We start from the raw sequence: 19,773 nt of genomic DNA, 5'->3' as shown, positions 1-19,773 counted from the left end.
TATGAATTCATGTTAATACGAAGATTTAGCATTTTATTATCACAATGTGCAAAACAACAATCATACTGTACATAGACGAGCAATTTATGCACGACTTAAAACATATTCTGCAGGATCATTGTTTCCATAAACAGTATCTCAATTATTCATCTTGAACAAGTCATGAAATCAAAAGGTTGTCATTATAAAACAGGAGTGTTGTGTTGAATTCATGCTGCAACACAAACATTGAACAAATTGACATATTCTCAGATATCATACATTATATCATATTTACAGACGTCACACATTATATCAACCTCAATCATAGATTTAACAAGTCAATTCTCTGCTATTCACAGTGAAAGTCCTTTTACAGCGCAGCACTCTAACAGAACAAGGACGTCCAGTCAAAGGGACAGAACCCTTCATCTCCTCATGACCACAGTGGGGTCATAAATGTCAACATTGACCTGGGACAACCTCTGTATCTGTAGTCATGGTTACAATCAACCACACCCCATCATGTCACACAGGTGTGTGGGGACAGAACTGTGTTTCCATGGAGACCCAGGTGTTCCTCCAGGACACGGGAGGCTACTCTACCTGGCACAAGGTCACTGAGCCGCTTAACCCAAAAGCTGGGTAGAGGGGCTCAGTGAATGTGGTGTGGAATGTGTACAGGTGGGTCATTGTGTCAGAGGAGATCCTGTAGAAGGAGAGTACGCCAGCTGACCAGTCCAGGAAAACTCCTACTCTGCTGGATGCAGGTAACCACTCAGGTAAAATAGTCGGTTCTCGATTGTGCAAAGCAAAGACTTTCTTCTCCCACTTCCACAAACTCCAGGATTTGTCATTGAATCCAAGTCCACAGGCACCACTGCCTCCCTTCCTGCAGATGCTCTTATATGTCACTCCTATCAGAACCTCCCACTTCATATCCATCTCCCAGTAATGGCGTCCAGTCAGACCCTCTCTACACAGCACCTGTTCATGTTCATCAAACCTCTCTGGGTGATCAGGATACAGCTGATCCTCTTTAACCGACTCCACCCTCCTGTTGTCCTCAGACAGAGAGAGCTTTCTGTGTGCTGTGTTTGGGTCCAGACTGAGATCACAGGCATCTACAGATGAGAGGAGAAAGGCTAGTTTACAACCTGTGTTAGAGTGTGTGTGTGTGTGTGTGTGTGTGTGTGTGTGTGTGTGTGTGTGTGTGTGTGTGTGTGTGTGTGAGAGAGAGAGTGTGTGACTGTGTTCCTAGGTAGCTCCTGTAGCTAGCTCTATATTCAGAGAGATTAAATATGAATTGAACATGATCTAGGAAGAATAAGGTTAAAGTTTAATTGAACAAAAGATTGAGGTCAAGCATTTCCACATGTCAAGTCAATGGATGGATGTGATTCCCTCAGGTTATTGTTTTGTACATTGACCAAAACAGCTCTTCAAAACAACAACTTACACTTCTTAAGCAGCTGTGGTTTCAACCAGATCTCTTCATTGTGGTCCACACTGTGAGAGAGGCAGAGGAAGAGACAGGGCAAGAGTGACACACACACACACACACACACACACACACACACATGGCATGTGTATGAAGAGCAGTCTTGACAAGACACAACTAGGACTCAGTGATAACTCAATATAAGAACATGTCTGTGTGTGAAGTACTGCCTAGAAGAGTGATGAAGCAGGAGCTCTACTCTATCAGGACCTGACCTGACTCACACCAACATGAGAAATACAGAGAATCTGAAAACTGTTATAACAACAGTAACTGGACTGATCAACACTTCATAAAGCATAATTGGTAAAGACGTGCATTAGTTATTGATACTAACTTGAGTTTCTCCAGCCTTAAGAGTGGATCAGAGAGCAGCTTCACTCCTGAGTCTCCTGGGTGATTGTAGCTCAGGTCCAGTTCTCTCAGGTGGGAGGGGTTTGACCTGAGTGCTGAAGCCAGAGCAGCACAGCCTTCCTCTGTGACTCGACAGAAAGACAACCTAGAGAGAGGGCATCAGGATATTACAACAGCTCTGCTGCACTCTGCTGGTGAGAGATGGAACTGCATACAATGTGTTTACCAGTATGATGCATGATGTAAAATGAGAGCAAGTGACATAAGAGAAATTGAATAATCTATTATTTGCCAAATAAAGAATAATATATTCTCAGCTACATATCAATGTTTACCTTTTCATCATAAATACATTGATTTGTGGAATTATCAACATATTTATCTCTCATTGGTGGAGTGTGTTTCTAATAACTGACCTCAGTATCTTCAGTCTACAGTTGGGACTCTTCAGACCATCAGAGAGCAGCTTCACTCCTGAGTCCTGCAGGTCATTGTGACTGAGGTCCAGCTCTGTCAGGTGGGAGTTTGAGCTGAGGGTTGAAGCCAACTCCTCACAACTGTTCTCTGTCAGGAAACAGTTGTCCAGCCTAAATAGGAGATGCAAATACACGACAACATGCTGAGCAACAAGTAGACTAGAGAATAGTCTACACAGAGAAAAGTAAAGTTAAAGTTAATGACAACATAGTGACTCACAGGCTAGAAGTCATGGAGAGAGTTGGTTGAGCCACACGTTAGTCAGTGTGTAGCAGGGTTATAATAGTTTTGCTTTTTTCATTAGTTTTTATTTTTATATCGTTTTAACTTTTTGTGTTCAATTTCAGTTTAGTTTTAATTAGTTTTTAAAGCAGATTTGCTAGTTTAGTTTATTTTTTATTTTTTGATAATGCTTAGTTTTAGTTTAGTTTTTATTAGTTTCAGTATTAGTTTTAGTTTGTTTTTTTCGGCGCTAGCCTCGGAGGATAGATTTCATATCCACCCAAAATACTAGGCTTGTGTATGGAATGAAAAAGACTAAAACTAAGGACATTTTCTCTACAATTTTAGTTTATTTTAGTAAGTTTTGTAAACACACAATACAGTTTTAGTTAGTTATCGTTTTTTTGTAAAGCCTAGTTTTTATTTTTATTTCAGTTAACTCAAATGTTTTTTCAGACCTAGTTTTTGTTTTTTAGTTAGTTTTCGTTAACTATAATAACCTTGGTGTGTAGTAACAGAGAACATGTCGTTCATGTGTTCAGATGAAGCAGTGTTTTAGTCCTGAGCCCTATGTTACATCCTTCCTAACTACTGTAGGAGCCAGAGATCAGCCAGAGATCAGTGGTGCTCAGCTGAGAACTGGTATCCTTCCCCTTTCTATTGAAGTAGGTCGGTTCACAGCGAAGCCAGAAGAGAACAGGATATGCTCATGCAGTATGTGGGCTGTGATCTAAAAGATGTTGAAAATTAATTTAATTTCATGTTTTATCATGCATTATATTATGATTTGAGGATTCCCTTGTTTGATGAAATGCAAAAGCAAGACGTATTTAAGATTGCCCGTTGTATTTATAAGGCCTGGATTAGAGAGCAATCTGTTTTTAGTGTAGTATATTTTTATACTGTATCATACTGTATTGCATCAATACATCTGTATTACTCTCATGTAGTAATCATTTTAGTAGAATAATGAATAAACTTCACTTTAGTAGGAATTGTGTTAACCTAAGTAGTTGAACATGAGTTATAGCAGTTGTCCTATCCTGAGTCAGCATTTCTGTCCTGAGTCCATAGCGCCTTTGAAGTCAGTTAGCCCACAGTTATGATCCTAGGAGGACAGGAGGAAGCTCCTAGGGTCCAGGGGGGAGGAGACCAGCTGACACCTTGACCAGTCAGAACATCAGTTGAACCGTTTGTGACTATATTTGTGTTAATGAACATTCCTTGTATGCTAATTTGTTTGTCATGTGATTCCTGGCCTGAAGCCAGATATAAGCTCGGCACCTCATGAGAACGTCAGTATTTGCCTAGAGATTCGGCCCTGTGTTAGGCATGCTCAATAAATTGATGATTAGACGTTTTTGGCCTCCTTCAAGTTCTGTTCCATACGAAGATGATGCTTTTGAAATACACTGCATTAGTTAAGATATGTCAGGCTCTCCTGACATGATGTGTGAGTTCCAGTGCTGGGTAAGCTACTTTCAAAATGTAACTATTACACATTACGAGTTAGATTCATTTGAGAGTAATTCATTTCTTAACAAGATTACATTTTAAACAATCCTGGACATATGTGAGTATGAAAATAAAAGTATACATACAGCAAACCAATATTTTACGAGCTAGGCTAGCTTACTTCAATCTTTTACACTTTTTTTTTCAAATCTACTGTAGATAATAAACAAACTGAGTGAACACTCATGTAATTATTGGCATCCATGGTTGAACCTAATTGCTGACCTATATCAATATGTAGCCCTACAAAAAGCTGGCTAGATAGGAAACCTGTTACAAAGGCTGATAAATGGTAAATGGACTGCACTTATACAGCGCTTTTATCCACAGCACTTCACAATGGCCTCTCATTCACACACCAATGGTGGCAGCTGTCATGCAAGATGCTAGCCTGCTCACTGGGAGCATTTGGGGTGCAGTGTCTTGCTCAAGAACACTTCAATATGTGGACAGGAAGAGGAGCCGGGATTTGAACCGCCGACCCTGCGGTCATTGGATGACCCACTCTACCACTTGAGCCACAAGTGAAGCTACTTAGCCTAACATATACCTAGGGCTCTGGAGGGCTAGTATTATCATACAAACATGCTCTAAGGGTGACAATGTGAGACCAACAGACTGTCCAGCCATGTGTCCATTTTAGGGTGGTCATCATGTAAAAACTCCTGTAAAGGTACTGACCTCAGTGTCTCCAGTTTACAGTGTGGACCTCTCAGGGCAGAGAAGAGGACCTTCAGGCCACCATCATCATCATACCATGTAATGTTCTTCAGGTGCAGCTCTATCAGGGGACAGTCTGGTGACTGGAGGGAGGAGGCCAGGGATTCACAGGCCTCTTTGGCGAGACACACTCCAGTTAGTCTGTAGAAACAGACATGTCCTTCATGAGATGGAGTGCAGTGTAGAAGTTAGGACCTCTGACTGCTTCTGTAGGTCTGTTGGCAACCAGGGTTCAAATCCCATCTCTATCTCTTTCACAGACCTACTGTATGTCTCCTGTCACCCCACCTACTCCCTTCCTACTGTCTAGAGGAAACACATGTCCACTGTCCTTGTAATGGCACATGTCTATTGTGGTGTGGTGCTTGTCAGGTTTGTTGAACAGCTTGTAACGTGGTGGATGGAGTGTATAAAAACACTGCATCTATTTACGGAGTTGTAAGTTTTATTTTAAAATGTCATGTTATTTGCTGTTAGTGACAGATAAATATGAATTCTACATATTTGCACTTTCACACTCAACTTCCCTGAACTATAGTCTGCTCTAACCCTGGTTAGTAGAGTACAGTATGTTCACTATTTTGACAACATGTCCCTCAAAACGATTACACTAAGAGTGACAATGTGAGACTAACAGACTGTCCAACCATGTGTCCATTTAAGGTTGTCATCATGTGAAAACTCCTGTAAAGGTACTGACCTCAGTGTCTCCAGGTTACAGTGTGGACCTCTCATGGCAGCGAAGACAACATGCAGGTCATCATCATCGTCATCAAATATCTTATTTATCATCTTTATATAACTGGTAATGTTCTTCAGGTGCAGCTCTCTCAGAGGACAGTCTGGTGTCTGGAGGGTGGAGGCCAGTGATTCACAGTCCTCAAGGCTGAGCTTCATGTCAGTCAGTCTGTAGAAACAGAGAACATGTCCTTCATGAGCTGGAGTTGCCAGGGTTCAAATCCCATCTCTATCTCTTTCACAGACCTACTGTATGTCTCCTGTCACCCCACCTACTCCCTTCCTACTGTCTAGAGGAAACACATGTCCTCTGTCCTTGTAATGGCACCAATGTCGTGGAGCTTGTCAGGTTTGTAAAGTAGCTTGTAACATGGTGGTAGGAGTGTAGACACTGAATCTGCTGAGTTGTATGTTTTCTTTTTACTTTTAAAAATGATTGCACTATGTCAGTAGATCCAAACAAACCAATATACACGAGAAACCATAAACAATGAAATGAACATTATGTATGTATAAAGTATTAATGTGATAAGTGTGGCTGATATGTGCTAGCTATAGTTTTGTTGTTGCCTCCACCATCCCAGCCTCCATCTTTGGTTCTATTTGACTCTGTCAGGGGATTGATGGATAACATGCTGCTCTGTGCCTTTGCTGTTGATCATGTAGCACATGCATTTCCAGACTGAGAGCTTTCTGAAGCAGAACCATACTGGTTGCTATGGTAAATGGTAAATGGACTGCACTTATATAGCGGTTTCATCCAAAGCGCTTTACAATGAAGGCCTCTCATTCACCCATTCAAACACACATTCACACCCCAATGGTGTCAGCTGCCATGCAAGGTGCTAGCCTGCTCATTAGGAGCAATTGGGGGTTCAGTGTCTTGCCCAAGGGCACTTCGACATTTTGTCAGGAGGAGCAGGGATTTGAACCGCCATTGGACGACCCGCTCAACCTCCTGAGCTACAGCCGCCCGTCTCCGGGCTCTCCCCCCACACTCCCCAGTCCAAACCCTGTGTCTATATCGCCCTCACACGGACAGCTGGCTTCGCTCAAATGTTTGTTTTGATTTGTGGATCCGCCCCCTAATTCGTATTCACTCCAATATTTAATAGGTTCTACTGTAAGTTGGCCTATGCTTCACCCCTCCACCAAGTTTCTTGAAAATCGGTCTGGTAGTGTTTGCATAATCATGCTAAGAAAACAACCAATCAATGAGTGAACACACATCACTGACAACATTACCTCTCGCCCTGCGCTGTTGCTGGAGCGGAGGTAGAGTACACTGTAAACACGAATACATTCAGATAATATATACACCCTCTTTCCCACCTAGTGTGTCCCATATATGTCTGAGGGTCTGTGACTGCACAGAAAAGCAACTGGACTGAAAAAAACAGTCCTTTAAAACAATCAGCGTCATTTATACTAGTGTGATATGTGTCAGTTTGACATTAATATTTACATGGCCTTTCTGAATTTCCTCACAGCTGGGATCAGTCGGTTATGCACTGTCTTGTCTATGTTGTATTTCCTCTGGTCCATCTCATCCAGCACACCCTGTGACATCAGAAGTGCGTTGGCCAGTGCTGAGCAGTGATCTCCTGAGAGAGCTTGTTCATCTCGATCTGGTGACATGAGGAACTTGTGAATGTCTTCATGTACTGAACTGTCTTTCATCTCAGTCAAGCAGAGGATGAGATTGATGTAACTATCAGGTGAGAGGTTCTCCACATCTGGCTTCCTAAGGTATTTCTTCATCTCCTCAACAGTCTCTGAGCTGCTCTCTGTCTGTGGCAGAAGGCCTTGTAAGCGAGTCTGGTTGGACTCCAGTGAGATGCCAAGCAGGAAGCGGAGGAACAGGTCCAGATGTCCATTCTCACTCTGTAGAGATTCATCCACAACTCTCTTCAGCACCTCATGCAGGGGCAGCTCTGTCGACACATTCTCCAGGAGAGACTCCAGTGAACTGATGTTCTTGGTCACACAGCAGTAGAACACATAGACAGCAGCGAGGAACTCCTGAAAGCTCAGATGCACAAAGCTGTACACTTTCTTATCATACAGCCCATCCTCTTTCTTTAGGATTTCTGTGCACAATCCACTTTCCACTGCTGCTTTATTGAAATCAATTCCACAGTTGTTCAGCTCCTCCTCTGAGAATATGAGATTTCCCTTCAGCAGCTGTTGGAATGCCAGCTGGGCCAGTTTCAGAATGTCGCTGTCTCTTGATTTCAGGATCTTCTGTCTAGACTTATCTTTCTCGTTTCTCTCTTCATACTTTCCAAGTGCCACACCTGTTTGAGTGATCAGGAAGTGAATGTACATCTCAGTCAGAGATGTAGGGATCTCTCCTTTCTTGTTTTTACTCAGCATAGGTGCTAGAACCTTGGCAGTGATGTAACACATGATAGGTATGTAACACATGATGTAGAGGCTTCTGTTTTTCTTGATGTGATCGATGATTTTGTTGGCTAGTTCCTCATCTTCACTGAACTGCTTCCTGAAGTACTTCTCCTTCTGTTGGTCTGTGAACCCTCGTACTTCTGTCATCTGGTCAATGCACTGGCGTTCAATCTTATTGGCTGCTGCAGGTCGAGTGGTTATCCAGAGGAGAGCAGAGGGAAACAGATGTCCCTTGATGAGGTTTGTCAGCAGCATGTCCAGTGATGATGTCTCTGTTACATCATTCAACCTCTTGTTTCTGAAACTGAATGTAAGTTTGCTTTCATCCAGTCCATCAAAGATGAACAGAACTTTAGAGGATGCAAACATGCTTGCGTCTGCTTTCTCTTTCAGTTCAGGGTGAAAGTAACACAGAAGGTCATGCAGACTGTACTGCTCATCCTGGATCAAATTCAGCTCTCTGAATGGAAGCACAAAGATGAAATCTATATCCTGATTGGCTTTCCCTTCTGCCCAGTCAAGGATGAACTTCTGCACTGAGACTGTCTTTCCTATACCCGCCATGCCTTTCGTCACCAGAGTTCTGATGGATTCTTCTTGTTCAGGACGGGGTTTGAAGATGTCATTACAGTTGATAGAAGTAACTGATGATTTTTGGAGTGATTCAATCCGCCTGATCTCATGTTCTGTATTAACTTCTTTACTCTCTCCATCAGTGATGTAGAGCTCTGTGTAGATGCTGTTGAGGAGAGTTTTTCTGTCTTCTGTAGTCCCCTCAGACATGAATCTGAAACTTTTCTTCAAACTGTCTTGAAGTTTGTCTTTAACTCTTTTTTGGTTCAGCACAGGGGAGAATGGGAGAAAGTGAAAATGTAGAGTGAGACATGCAGAATAAAAAGCATAAAACAACATCCAGTACAAGCAGAATCCTCATACAGTAGCAGTGTATAGATCTGTGAAACACAATGGACCCTTCTAACAAAAACATTCTCCTGATTTTACATATCTCACCTTTGTTTGGTGGCACTGCATGGTGTGGCCTTGGCTACGCCTTCTGAAATGATAAGGAAAAACAAGACCCATGATGTCCAAGACCAGGACGATACTGTCCTACAGAACCTCAGGGATGATAAAGGACGATACTGTCCTACAGAACCTCAGGGATGATAAAGGACGATACTGTCCTACAGAACCTCAGGGATGATAAAGGACGATACTGTCCTACAGAACCTCAGGGATGATAAAGGATGATACTGTCCTACAGAACCTCAGGGATGATAAAGGACGATACTGTCCTACAGAACCTCAGGGATGATAAAGGACGATACTGTCCTACAGAACCTCGGGGATGATAAAGGACGATACTGTCCTACAGAACCTCAGGGATGATAAAGGATGATACTGTCCTACAGAACCTCAGGGATGATAAAGGATGATACTGTCCTACAGAACCTCAGGGATGATAAAGGATGATACTATCCTACACAACCTCAGGAATGATAAAGGATGATTGTGTTCTTGTAGCAGTATGACCTTCTGGAGGGGACAACAATGCTACTGTAGCACACAGACAGAAGCGCGGGATGAACAAACACACATGCGCGCGTGCGCGTGCACACATACACACACACACACACACACACACACACACACAAACACACACACACACACACACACACACACACACACACACACACACAGTTTACTATAGATTATCAGGCTAACTTGGTAGAGCTCTGGTGCAGTATGTTCTCCATATGTTGTCTCTTAGATAGTTAAGAGTTCATTGTTGTTATGGTGCAGTTATAGATAAGAATAAGAAACACAACTTATTTGTTTGTGACTAGATTAAATAAACATAATCTAACAACAGATCTTACCAAGGTCCTGGACCAAATGAGGCTCTTTCTCCTGGAGGATCCTGTAGAAGGCCGATTTGACCTTTACTCCCCCAGAGGTTAAAGCCTCGTACAGCTCCCTCATCTGTTCCTGTCTGGTCCGGGTGGTACGGATGTCAGAGTAGAGCTCATCAGGGATCATACCCTTCTGGAGCAGTTCATCTGCTATGGACATCACCGCAGTAACCCTCTTAATAAGCGCTGTTCTGTGAGTGTCCACAAACTCTGCATCTGAAGAAGAATATACACACACACACACACAGTTTTAACAAGTTACAAGACAGACATTTGATACATGACCCTTATCTGTAAAGTTCCATCTACTTCATCAAAATATATATAGTACTTTCTAAGAAATGTGTCAACTGTGTTCAAATGTCTGACACACACACACACACACACACACACACACACACACACACACACACACACACACACACACACACACACACAGTGTTCAATATGCAACCTTACCTTTGAGTTCATCTCTCCTCTTAGTCTCTCTCTGCTTGTCATGACAGGAGGATGATCTGAAAATGAGAAAACCGGCATTTGGTTTCATTTCAACAGCAAACAAGTAGGATTCTTTGTAGCTTTCTAGACACATTGACAGGATAGCATCTGACTGATATCAGTTGACCTCACCTTGAGTCTCTCTGGTCATCAGATGCAGCTCCACTGCTGTCCTCCTCTGTCTTCTCTTCTGTCTCCTCCTCGTCTCTCTTCCTCTTAGCCTCTCTCTCTCCTCTCCTCATCCCAGCCTCTCTCTCATCTCTCTTCCTCTTAGCCTCTCTCTCTCCTCTCCTCATCCCAGCCTCTCTCTCATCTCTCTTCCTCTCTGGTCCCTCTGCTTTTCTCTTGTCTTTTGTCTTCCCATCTTCTATCTTCTCGTCCTCTCCCTCTTTTCTTTTCTCTACCTCCCTCTTTTCCAGCCTTCTTCTGATGCTTTCTCTCCTCTGTTCTGTCCTCCGTTGAGAGTCCCTCTCCTCACTCCGATATTTGGAAGTATTTCTCCTCATGGTCTGATCTCCTCAGTCCTTACACCATGCATGTAATTTAGTTACTCCATATGTGTATATATATACCCCCCTCTCTCTCTCTCTCTCTCTCTCTCCTGTCCTCCCTCTATCTCCCTCTCTTCTCTCACTTCCTCTCCAGAACCTGTTGAGAGAGAGAAGAAAAACGGGGAAACAACAGAATAGGGGGAGAAAGAGGGGAAGGGGAAGAAAAAAGAGGGGAGGAAAAAATAAAGAGAGAGAAAGAAAGTAAGTCACCACAAAAACCCTCAGTGTGTGTGTGTGTCTGGGTCTGGAATCAAAATTCATAGTTCACTAGGTGTGATAGTCATGTGGTGATGCTGCCACTGGGGGGCGCTCTCCCTCCATCTCAGGACCTGCAGGATGAGGGGATGATTTATGACCCTTGAGGGCCACTGTAGTTAGTCCCACCCCACGTCAGAGTCTTGAGAAACAATTTCAGTCATTTTCTTTGAGTTTGTCTGTGAACTTGATTATGCATTACACATTTAATTGTGTAGCCATATTCATTTGATATGTTTTTCTGTTGGCAGCCAAATAAATGCTTAAGTGTGATTTACCGGGTGATTTAGATGAGTCTTAATTTCCCAGAGGGGAAAATGTTTAATGTGGTCTAACATTATGAAGAGATCATCTGTGTTATCGTTCCCTGTTTTTGGTCCTAAATCAATCATAGCCTACCACAGAATGTGTGGAATGTTTGCTTTCCTCACAGCCACATAATACAGCATGTCCGTGTAGCCTACGCCACATACAGGATGCACGAAACGTACAGTAGGCTACCTAAACTGTAGGAGCAATCAGACAAAGGTAGGCTCGTACAAATACCTTCCGAAGATGATTTGTTTCCTCGCGTGGACCTCACCAACAAGCACATGCACCTCCGTCTCCGAAAAGTTTCTCTTCTTTCCGCGTTAGGCTCTGTGCACCAGCTTCACTACTTCCTGAAAGTCACTTGGCCTCTTTCAGGAAGTAGTGGAGCTGGTGCACAGAGCCGTTGTTTACGTCATAGTTTTGACCATATATGGTTGAATTTGGGCGTGGAGAGGGCGGAACACGAGGCGCGTGCACGTCCGCTGTCTTCTACGACACCGTGGGATTGAGAAATCGGCGCAGCAGCGTGTACGCCATGTTTGATAGATCCGAAAAGCGTGTAAATATTCTCGTCGTACGCGGCAGTCCGCCCTTTTCTCGTTTTCGTCGTACGCCCTCTTTTACACCTGAATTTACACGCTCTTTGATAAATGAGGCCCCTGATGTCCATAAATCTAGTCAACATAACATGTGACTTCTAGTTCCACTGAGTGAGTCCAGGATAGAGAGGCAGAGAGACTCTGTTCTAAAGCTATGCTGGCTGTAGAGTAGCACTAAAGAGTAAACACAGAGCACAAATACACACACACACAGTCACACACTCATCTCTCTTTTGGAGATAGGGCCTTAATCAGGGTGTGATCATAACAAGCAGAGACATTTACATACTTCCTGGTCACGTCACATGACCACTGACCCACAAGCCTAGCAAACCAAGAAGAGTAACCATGACGGCAGCAGTCAACCACACACACACCAACTAGTGAAGCATAGGATTCCTCCTCTAGTGTTTGTGTGTGGCAGGGTGTGCAAGCAGGCACACACACACACACACACACACACACACACACAAACACGTGGGCACACGTTTTCCTTGGGTGCTAGAGTATGAACCTGCAGCTTGTCTTTCCATATGGCCAGCCAGAAACACTTAGTTCCAACCAAACACACACACACACACACAAACACACACACACACACACACACACACACACACACACACACACACACAGGCAGTAAGTACCTAAAATAGATCTCATATCACTAGTAAAAACATACTCTTTGGGAGTTGAAATATGAATTCATGTTAATACGAAGATTTTGCATTTTATTATCACAGTGTGCAAAACAACAATCATACTGTACATAGATGAGCAATTTATGCACGACTTAAAACATATTCTGCAGGATCATTGTTTCCATAAACAGTATCTCAATTATTCATCTTGAACAAGTCATGAAATCAAAAGGTTGTCATTATAAAACAGGAGTGTTGTGTTGAATTTATGCTGCAACACAAACATTGAACTAATTGAGATATTCTCAGATATCATACATTATATCATATTTACAGACGTCACACATTAGATCAACCTCAATCATAGATTTAACAAGTCAATTCTCTGCTATTCACAGTGAAAGTCCTTTTACAGCGCAGCACTCTAACAGAACAAGGACGTCCAGTCAAAGGGACAGAACCCTTCATCTCCTCATGACCACAGTGGGGTCATCAATGTCAACATTGACCTGGGACAACCTCTGTATCTGTAGTCATGGTTACAATCAACCACACCCCATCAGGTCACACAGGTGTGTGGGGACAGAACTGTGTTCCATGGAGACCCAGGTGTTCCTCCAGGACACGGGAGGCTACTCTACCAGGCACAGGGTCACTGAGGTGTTAATGTAATTCACCCTAAAAGCTGGGTAGAGGGGCTCAGTGAATGTGGTGTGGAATGTGTACAGGTGGGTCATTGTGTCAGAGGAGATCCTGTAGAAGGAGAGTACGCCAGCTGACCAGTCCAGGAAAACTCCTACTCTGCTGGATACAGGTAACCACTCAGGTAAAATAGTCATTTCTTGATTGTGCCGGACAAAGCCTTTCTTCCCCCACTTCCACATATACCAGGATTTGTCATTGTATCCAAGTCCACAGGCACCACTGCCTCTCTTCCTGCAGATGCTCTTATATGTCACTCCTATCAGAACCACCCCCTTCATATCCATCTCCCAGTAATGGCGTCCAGTCAGACCCTCTCTACACAGCACCTGTCCATGTTCATCAAACCTCTCTGGGTGATCAGGATACAGCTGATCCTCTTTAACCGACTCCACCCTCCTGTTGTCCTCAGACAGAGAGAGCTTTCTGTGTGCTGTGTTTGGGTCCAGACTGAGATCACAGGCATCTACAGATGAGAGGAGAAAGGCTAGTTTACAACCTGTGTTAGAGTGTGTGTGTGTGTGTGTGTGTGTGTGTGTGTGTGTGTGTGTGTGTGTGTGTGTGTTTGTGTGTGTGTGTGTGTGTGTGTGTGTTCCTGGCTATGTTAACATTTTGGAAAATTAAATATGAATTGATCCAGGAACAACAAGGTTAAAGATTAAATCAAGTGTTTTCCACATATCAAGTCAATGGATGGATGTGATTCCCTCAGGTTATTGTTTTGTACATTGACCAAAACAGCTCTTCAAAACAACAACTTACACTTCTTAAGCAGCTGTGGTTTCACCCAGATCTCTTCATTATGGTCCACACTGTGGGAGAGGCAGAGGAAGAGAGTGAAAGACTGATACACACACGCACACACACACACACACACACACACACACACACACACACACACACACGCACACACACAGCCTATGTACTGTATGAAGAGCAGTCTGGACAAGAGACAACTGACAAACAGTGATAACTCAATGTAAGGATCTGTCTGTGTGTGAAGTACTGCTTAAAAGAGTGATGAGGCAGGAGCCAATATCAGGACCCACTGTTCTCAGACTAACATGAGAAATACAGACAATCTGAAAATGGTTACAGCAACAGTAACTGGACTTAAAAACACAGCTCTGCAAAAAATGGCAAAAACATGCATTACTAATCAATACTAACTTGAGTTTCTCCAGCCTTAAGAGTGGATCAGAGAGCAGCTCCACTCCTGAGTCTCCTGGGTGATTGTAGCTCAGGTCCAGTTCTCCCAGGTGGGAGGGGTTTGACCTGAGTGCTGAAGCCAGAGCAGCACAGCCTTCCTCTGTGACTCGACAGAAAGACAGCCTATAGAGAGAGAGGGCATCAGGATATTACAACAGCTCTGCTGCACTCTGCTGGTGAGAGATGGAACTGCATACAATGTGTTTACCAGTATGATGCATGATGTAAAATGAGAGCAAGTGACATAAGAGAAATTGAATAATCTATTATTTGCCAAATAAAGAATAATATATTCTCAGCTACATATCAATGTTTACCTTTTCATCATAAATACATTGATTTGTGGAATTATCAACATATTTATCTCTCATTGGTGAGTTATGTTTCTAATAACTGACCTCAGTATCTTCAGTCTACAGTTGGGACTCTTCAGACCATCAGAGAGCAGCTTCACTACTGAGTCCTGCAGGTCATTGTGACTGAGGTCCAGCTCTGTCAGGTGGGAGGGGTTTGAGCTGAGGGTTGAAGCCAACTCCTCACAACTGTTCTCTGTCAGGAAACAGTTGTCCAGCCTAAATAGGAGATGCAAATACATGACAACATGCTGAGCAACAAGTAGACTAGAGAATAGTCTACACAGAGAAAAGTAAAGTTAAAGTTAATGACAACATAGTGACTCACAGGCTAGAAGTCATGGAGAGAGTTGGTTGAGCCACACGTTAGTCAGTGTGTAGTAACAGAGAACATGTCTTAGATCTACTGTATCTCCATTATGGTGAGATGTTCATAGAACAGCTTTCTAGAAGCTTTGTAGAACAGAGGTTTGTAGAACAGTTTACAACATGGTGGAGTTACTGTATAGTGCTGAGTTGCATATTCTCCTTTTACTTAAATGCATGTTATTTGCTATTAGTGACAAATAAAAAATGTATTCTCCTCATTACGTCCACACTCAACTTCCCTGAACTAATAAATGATCTAGCCCAGGAGATCAAACGTGGTTTAGGTGTAATATTGGACAATATCATGCTAGGATGCTTACTTTACTCAGATTATACAATCCTCCTGGCAAAGTTGGGAGACTCAATGCAGAAGATGCTAAGTATTAGCCTCTGGTGCTCTAAATGGAGGATTATGATCAACTAAGTAAAACTCAGATCATGCACTTCAGAAAAAGGCTACTGTAAGATCTGCACAGAATTTCTTATTTGGAGCATTGCTTCTGGAATATACTGATTCATATCAACACTTTACTCTGGATAAATTCCTGTCCTATGAAATTGGGTTTGAAATACTGGCAGACTCAGCAGGGACATTGAGAGACATTGGCAATTCCACATACAGCTTGAAGCGTGTGTCAAATTCTTAGTTGTGCAGTTGGAGTATGGGGTTACAAGGATGCCAAAAAAGTTAATTCTATCTTGAATAGAGGCATACAATGTTTCCGTGGTGTACATGCATTTGCTCCTAGTCTTGCAATACAGGGATATATGGATTGTCATCATGTGAAGACTCTTGTAAAGGTACTGACCTCAGTGTCTCCATTTTACAGTGTGGATCTGTCAGGGCAGAGAAGAGGACCTTCAGGCCACCATCATCATCATACCATGTAATGTTCTTCAGGTGCAGCTCTCTCAGGGGACAGTCTGGTGACTGGAGGGTGGAGGCCAGTGACTTACCCACCTCGGGGCTGAGCAACACGTTAGTCAGTCTGTAGAAACAGAGAACATTTCCTTCATGAGCTGGAGTGTGGTGTAGTGGTTAAGACTGATGACTGTAGATATCTTGGCAGAAATGGTTCAAATGCCATCTCTCTCTCTCTACTGTGTGTCTCCTGTCACCAAACCCACTCCCTTTGGTGCATCACTAAAATGAAATGACACCCGTCTGAAATCCCACGAGATTTCCAACAGGATTTCCCTGTCAAATACCACAATGGTGAAATACCGCGGGATGGATCATTTCTAACTACCCCCAACTGTACTAAAAAGCTAACAGTATTAATAATGTATGTTAACCATTTAGACATTCAAATAATCTCAGCATCTCTCCCACCTGCGGTGTCCAATACATCCGAGGGTCTGTGAGTGGCCAGAAAATTAACTGAACTGAAAAAAGTCATCATACAAACATGCCCTGAACTATAGTCTGCTCTAACCCTGGTTAGTAGAGTACAGTATGTTCACTATTTTGACAACATGTCCCTCAAAACGATTACACTAGTCTTCCTGACTGAAATATACAATCCCTACAGATGTGATGGGAGTGTGTTTAGTGATACTGCATCAGTCAGCTGAGTTGAATATTCACATAAATGGTTAGTCACAAGTCAATAGTAACAATGTATGTTAAACATTAAAACATTCAAATATTCTCCCCACCTCTCCCACCTGGTGTGTCCCATATATCTGAGGGTCAGTGAGTCACCAGAAAATCAACTGAACTGAAAAAAGACTGCATATGAACATGCTCTAAGAGTGACAATGTGAGACTAACAGACTGTCCAACCATGTGTCCATTTTAGGGTTGTCACCTATAAAAACACCTATAAAAGACCTCAGTGTCTCCAGTTTACAGTGTGGACCTCTCAGGGCAGCGAAAGTAACACTCAGGTCATCATCATCGTCATCATCATCATCATCATCTGCATCTTCTTCATCATCATCATCATCATCCAGCATAGTCTTTACAAAGATACTAATGTTCTTCAGGTGCAGCTCTCTCAGAGGACAGTCTGGTGTCTGGAGGGTGGAGGCCAGTGATTCACAGTCCTCAAGGCTGAGCTTCATGTCAGTCAGTCTGTAGAAACAGAGAACATGTCCTTCATGAGCTGGAGTTTGGTGTAGTGGTTAGGATTGTTGACTGTAGGTCTCTTGGCAGCCATGGTTCAAATCCCATCTCTATCTCTTTCACAGACCTACTGTATGTTTCATGTTACTTCAGCTACTCCCTTCCTACTGTCTAGAGGAAACACATTTCCAGACCAGAAAAGCAACAGAGCTGAAAAACACTATCCTTTAAAATGATCACACCATGTCTGTAGATCCATAAAAAACAATATAAAAACCATCGAAACCATGGACAATTAAATTATCATCATGCAATAACATCAACATTAGGCCTGAGTTATTCATACTAGTGTGATGTGTGTGAGTTTGACATCAATACTTACATTGCCCTTCTGCATTTCCTCACAGCTGGGATCAGTCTGTTATGCACTGTCTTGGCTATGTTGTATTTCCTCTGGTCCATCTCATCCAGCACACCCTGTGACATCAGAAGTGCGTTGGCCAGTGCTGAGCAGTGATCTCCTGAGAGAGCTTGTTCATCTCGATCTGGTGACATGAGGAACTTGTGAATGTCTTCATGTACTGCACTGTCTTTCATCTCAGTCAAGCAGAGGATGAGATTGATGTAACTATCAGGTGAGAGGTTCTCCACATCTGGTTTCCTAAGGTATTTCTTCATCTCCTCAACAGTCTCTGAGCTGCTCTCTGTCTGTGGCAGAAGGCCTTGTAAGCGAGTCTGGTTGGGCTCCAGTGAGATGCCAAGCAGGAAGCGGAGGAACAGGTCCAGATGTCCATTCTCACTCTGTAGAGCTTCGTCCACAACTTTCTTCAGCACCTCATGCAGGGGCAGCTCTGTCGACACATTCTCCAGGAGAGACTCCAGTGAACTGATGTTCTTGGTCACACAGCAGTAGAACACATAGACAGCAGCAAGGAACTCCTGAAAGCTCAGGTGCACAAAGCTGTACACTTTCTTATCATACAGCCCATCCTCTTTCTTTAGTATTTCTGTGCACAATCCACTTTCCACTGCTGCTTTATTGAAATCAATTCCACAGTTGTTCAGGTCTTCTTCAGAGAATATGAGATTTCCCTTCAGCAGCTGTTGGAATGCCAGCTGGGCCAGTTTCAGAATGTCGCTGTCTCTTGATTTCAGGATCTTCTGTCTAGACTGATCTTTCTCGTTTCTCTCTTCATACTTTCCAAGTGCCACCCCTGTTTGAGTGATCAGGAAGTGAATGTACATCTCAGTCAGAGATGTAGGGATCTCTCCTTTCTTGTTTTTACTCAGCATAGGTGCTAGAACCTTGGCAGTGATGTAACACATGATAGGTATGTAACACATGATGTAGAGACTTCTGTTTTTCTTGATGTGATCGATGATTTTGTTGGCTAGTTCCTCATCTTCACTGAACTGCTTCCTGAAGTACTTCTCCTTCTGTTGGTCTGTGAACCCTCGTACTTCTGTCATCTGGTCAATGCACTGGCGTTCAATCTTATTGGCTGCTGCAGGTCGAGTGGTTATCCAGAGGAGAGCAGAGGGAAACAGATGTCCCTTGATGAGGTTTGTCAGCAGCATGTCCAGTGATGATGTCTCTGTTACATCATTCAACCTCTTGTTTCTGAAACTGAATGTAAGTTTGCTTTCATCCAGTCCATCAAAGATGAACAGAACTTTAGAGGATGCAAACATGCTTGCGTCTGCTTTCTCTTTCAGTTCAGGGTGAAAGTAACACAGAAGGTCATGCAGACTGTACTGCTCATCCTGGATCAAATTCAGCTCTCTGAATGGAAGCACAAAGATGAAATCTATATCCTGATTGGCTTTCCCTTCTGCCCAGTCAAGGATGAACTTCTGCACTGAGACTGTCTTTCCTATACCCGCCATGCCTTTCGTCATCAGAGTTCTGATGGATTCTTCTTGTTCAGGACGGGGTTTGAAGATGTCATTACAGTTGATAGAAGTAACTGATGATTTTTGGAGTGATTCAATCCGCCTGATCTCATGTTCTGTATTAACTTCTTTACTCTCTCCATCAGTGATGTAGAGCTCTGTGTAGATGCTGTTGAGGAGAGTTTTTCTGTCTTCTGTAGTCCCCTCAGACATTAATCTGAAACTTTTCTTCAAACTGTCTTGAAGTTTGTCTTTAACTCTTTTTTGGTTCAGCAAAGGGGAGAATGGGAGAAAGTGAAAATGTAGAGTGAGACATGAAGAATAAAAAGCATAAAACAACATCCAGTACAATCACAATCCTTATACAGTACCAGTGTATAGATCTGTGAAACGCAATGGACCCTTCTAACAAAAACATTCTCCTGATTTTACATATCTCACCTTTGTTTGGTGGCACTGCATGGTGTGGCTGTGGCTACGCCCTCTGAAATTATAAGGAAA

The 19,773-nt window shown here is 43.0% G+C and overlaps 2 protein-coding genes across 2 annotated transcripts; both read right to left on the bottom strand.

Moving 5' to 3' along the window:
• Nucleotides 1–576: 576 nt before the first annotated feature.
• Nucleotides 577–10,568, bottom strand: LOC311327313 (NACHT, LRR and PYD domains-containing protein 3-like; the record flags this gene model as incomplete). Its single annotated transcript, XM_084460346.1, has 11 exons — nt 10,456–10,568; nt 10,285–10,340; nt 9,793–10,041; nt 8,924–8,966; nt 6,972–8,741; nt 5,469–5,675; nt 4,730–4,909; nt 2,251–2,421; nt 1,818–1,979; nt 1,439–1,488; nt 577–1,103 (listed from the first exon to the last, which is right to left on the bottom strand). Exons 1-11 carry the CDS (start codon nt 10,563–10,565, stop codon nt 577–579), a joined length of 3,525 nt encoding a protein of 1,174 aa, XP_084316472.1. The 5' UTR covers nt 10,566–10,568.
• A 2,574-nt stretch (nt 10,569–13,142) lies between these two features.
• LOC311327312 (NACHT, LRR and PYD domains-containing protein 3-like) lies at nt 13,143–19,485 on the bottom strand (the record flags this gene model as incomplete). Its single annotated transcript, XM_084460345.1, has 8 exons — nt 13,143–13,205; nt 13,638–13,846; nt 14,143–14,192; nt 14,551–14,712; nt 14,988–15,161; nt 16,121–16,300; nt 17,146–17,388; nt 17,762–19,485. The coding sequence occupies 8 exons, from the start codon at nt 19,483–19,485 to the stop codon at nt 13,143–13,145; spliced, it is 2,805 nt and encodes a 934-aa protein (XP_084316471.1).
• Nucleotides 19,486–19,773: the final 288 nt, after the last annotated feature.

Source organism: Borostomias antarcticus (assembly GCF_949987555.1).
Source record: "Borostomias antarcticus genome assembly, chromosome: 31".
Lineage (NCBI taxonomy): Eukaryota > Metazoa > Chordata > Actinopteri > Stomiiformes > Stomiidae > Borostomias > Borostomias antarcticus.
This window is presented reverse-complemented; position numbering and strand designations above follow the sequence as displayed.